Source organism: Zingiber officinale, chromosome 8B (assembly GCF_018446385.1).
Source record: "Zingiber officinale cultivar Zhangliang chromosome 8B, Zo_v1.1, whole genome shotgun sequence".
NCBI classification, from domain to species: Eukaryota; Viridiplantae; Streptophyta; class Magnoliopsida; order Zingiberales; family Zingiberaceae; genus Zingiber; species Zingiber officinale.
Window position 1 is genome coordinate 76,386,948 of NC_056001.1, and position 3,357 is coordinate 76,390,304.

The 3,357-nt window shown below is 36.5% G+C and overlaps 1 protein-coding gene across 1 annotated transcript; it reads right to left on the bottom strand.

The window, feature by feature from the left end:
* Nucleotides 1–530: 530 nt before the first annotated feature.
* On the bottom strand, nucleotides 531–2,534 carry LOC122013981 (probable basic-leucine zipper transcription factor I). Its single transcript, XM_042570183.1, has one exon. It carries the CDS (start codon nucleotides 2,532–2,534, stop codon nucleotides 531–533), a length of 2,004 nt encoding a protein of 667 aa, XP_042426117.1.
* Between the last annotated feature and the right edge of the window lie 823 nt (nucleotides 2,535–3,357).

The window sequence follows — 3,357 nt, forward strand, 5'->3', positions numbered from 1 at the left end:
TTATAAACACTGAAAATAGAATGGTTCTTCTTTTGTTGCATCGTATCAAAAATGCTAAATTGAACAACTACATCTGCAATCTCCATAGATAAAGTTCCAGCATGTACATCAATCTTAGTTCTGGCAGTCTTAAGGAACGGTCTTCCCAAAATAATTGGAGCTCTATTCATTAATACATCACCTTCCATATCCAAAATGTAGAAATCAGCTGGAAAAATAAGGTCACTCACTTTAACCAAAACATTCTCAATCACTCCAGTTGGATGAGCCTGACTACGGTTGGCTAACTGAATAACAACTCCCGTAGGTTGTAGAGGACCAATACCCAATGATAGAAAAACTGATTTCGGCATTACATTAATAGAAGCTCCTAAATCCAGCATAGCATCCTCAAATACATAATTTCCAATAGTACATGGCACGGTGAAAACTCCTGGATCATCACACTTCTGAGGAATAGGTCGAATAAGAGCAGAAACATTTTTTCCCATGCTAACTAATTCATTTCCCTTTAATTTCTTCTTATGCACTCATACATTCTTGAGAAATTTTGCATATTTCGGAACTTGCTCTATCATAGTTAACAAGGGCACATTCACCTCAACATGCTTCTTTTGCTGGATTCTTCTTTGAGGAAAAGGTAATGGAGCAGAAATCTCAGTACCTTGCTGTTGTGATTCTTTCTCTACATTTTGAGCTGAAATTGGAGCTGATTGTGAATCATCTTGTTCTGCTGAACCAAAATCTGTTAAAATCTGTTCTGCTGTATTTCTTCCACTGTTCTGTACTGGTTGAGTGGATTCTGAATTCAAATTTCCTGGTACAAGATCTGGTGAATCTGGTACTGGTGCAACAAAATCTGATCCAATTGGAATATTCTTCATTGGTTCGGTTATGGTTCTTCCACTTCGAAGAGTCAACGAACTCACATTCTTTGGGTTTGGCATTGTTTGAGAAGGTAGTTTGCTTGAACCTTGAGCTTGCATTTGATTTAAGTTCGTTGCTAGTTGGCTAATCTGTCTTTCAAGATTTTGCAAAGCTGAATCTATCCTTTGTTGATGTTGTTGCTGCTGTAAAAATAATTGCTGTTGTTGCAAAATTTGTTGCAGTAAATCATCCATCTTCTGTTGTGAATCGGAATTAGAAGAGTTATTAGAACTTCCTTGAGTCAAACTTAACCTTGAAGGTGCTGGAAGTGCATTCTGGATTGCATTTTGCCCCTGCTGAACTCCCTGATTTTGGAATTGCCATTGTTGATTTTGATTTGGAAACTGCTGAAAAGGCTGAAATTGCTGTTGGAATTGATTTGCAGGTTGATAATATTGCTGGAAAGGCTGATTTTGCTGCTGGAAACTTTGCTGAGGTTGCTGGAAATTGCTGGAAGTGTGGCTGAACTGCTGATTTGAAAATGGTTGTTGATAGAATGAGTTGCTATACTTAAAATTAGGATGATCTCTCCAACCAGGATTATAAGTAGAGAAGTGGGGGTCATATTTTTGAGGAAACTGAGCTCTAGAAAATGCTGCTACTGACTCATCTTGATGAAGGTTTGGACACAATTCTGAATTGTGGTCTTGGCTTGAACAAATGCCACAAACTCCCTTCGATTGATATGGAAACTGTGTACTTGGCAAAATGGAAGCTTGATTAGCATTATTCAGTGCCAATTGCTTTACCAAAGATGTTAACTCCAATAATGAGCTTCTTATCTCCTTTTGTTCATTGGAAATCATTTGAACCTCTCCAACCCCTCTTGTTGTCAAAGCTCTACTTCCAAATTGTTGTGAATTTTCTGCCATGTTTGAAATAAGCTCCCTAGCTTGTTCTGGAGTCTTGTTCACTAAAGCTCCTCCAGCTGCTGCATCTATCATACTTCTGTCCATAGGTAGCAAACTCTCATAGAAGTATTGGACTAGTAGCTGCTCACTGATTTGGTGTTGAGGACAACTTGAACATAATTTCTTGAATCGCTCCCAATAGTCGTATAATGTCTCTCCCACCACTTGCTGAATCCCACAGATACTTTTCCTGATAATTGCAGTCCTTGAAGCTGGAAAGAATTTCTCCAAGAAAGCCTTCTTCATATCTATCCAAGAAGTGATGTATCCTGGTGGAAAATAATACAGCCAATCTTTTGCTACTCCAGTTAATGAAAATGGAAAAGCCCTCATCTTGATATCTTCTTCTGAGATTCCTTGTGGCTTCATGGTTGAGCAGACCACATGGAATTCATGCAAATGTCTATTTGGGTCTTCTCCAGATAATCCTTGATATTTTGGAAGCAAATGAATCAATCCAGATCTAAGCTCGAAGTCTCCTGCCAAATCTGGATATGTAATGTAAGAATATTTGAAAGCCTCATTAGGAGCTGCAAGCTCTTTCATTGTTCTGCTATGATCAGCCATGGGGGTATCTGAAGATGATAAAGAACTTCCTGAGTCCTCTGAAATGTTCTCTTGAATTCTCAAAGCTCTGAAGGTCCATTCAATTTCTGGATCGAAATCAAGTAGTTTACCACACGAGGATCTGGTCATATCACCAAAAATCAATAGTTAGAATAAAAATAGATAGACAATTAAATCAAGAAAGTGAAGACAAGGAAAAGATGAACTATACGCAATCTAAAAACAAGCAAACTCCACTAGTTTCCTCGGCAACGGCGCCAAAATTTGGTGTTTACCATTTTCATGTCACGTGGCACATCAAATTAATAAAAGTTAAGGACTCAATTAACTTTAGTAAATCTCGTGTAATATGGAGTCCCAAGTCGAATCTCACAAGGAAACTAATAGTAGAATGTTTGAAATCTAGCATTATTCTCCTTTTGAGGTTTTCTTCTGATAAAATGGGAATGATCAGTTTTGCTTCACATCCTAGATTGCGAATTAAAATGCAACTAATAAATCTGATCTTGAGTAGTAATCAAATCCTAACTAAGGAAAAATAACATAATCTATGACTAAGAAGCTAAAAGGGATATATCAGAAGTGAGATTTCAGAAATGACATGTGCAGCAATTTGATACTAAACTGGAATTGCATAAATTAAAACTTAAACTGTAACAATAAAAGATAAAATGGAATTGAATTGCACAAAAGCAATCTAAAGTAACAAAATCAGAACTACACAATTCAGATTTAGAAAACAAGAAGGTTAATAGCGAAATCTAAGAAAGCAATAATGCAGGAATTCATAAATTGCAGGATATGAATCTAAACCGTTTCTAATCAAAGAAACAGATGCAACAGAATTTATTGCAGAAACGAAATTGAATGATTCAAAGAACAGGAATTCAAAAAAATGAAAACAATATCTCATGAAAACAGAATTTGCAGAAACAATAAACTGTAAAATCTA

Bases quoted from the DNA above. Each gene is read 5' to 3' on its own strand.
- LOC122013981 (XM_042570183.1), bottom strand. From the start codon at position 2,534: ATGACCAGATCCTCGTGTGGTAAACTACTTGATTTCGATCCAGAAATT.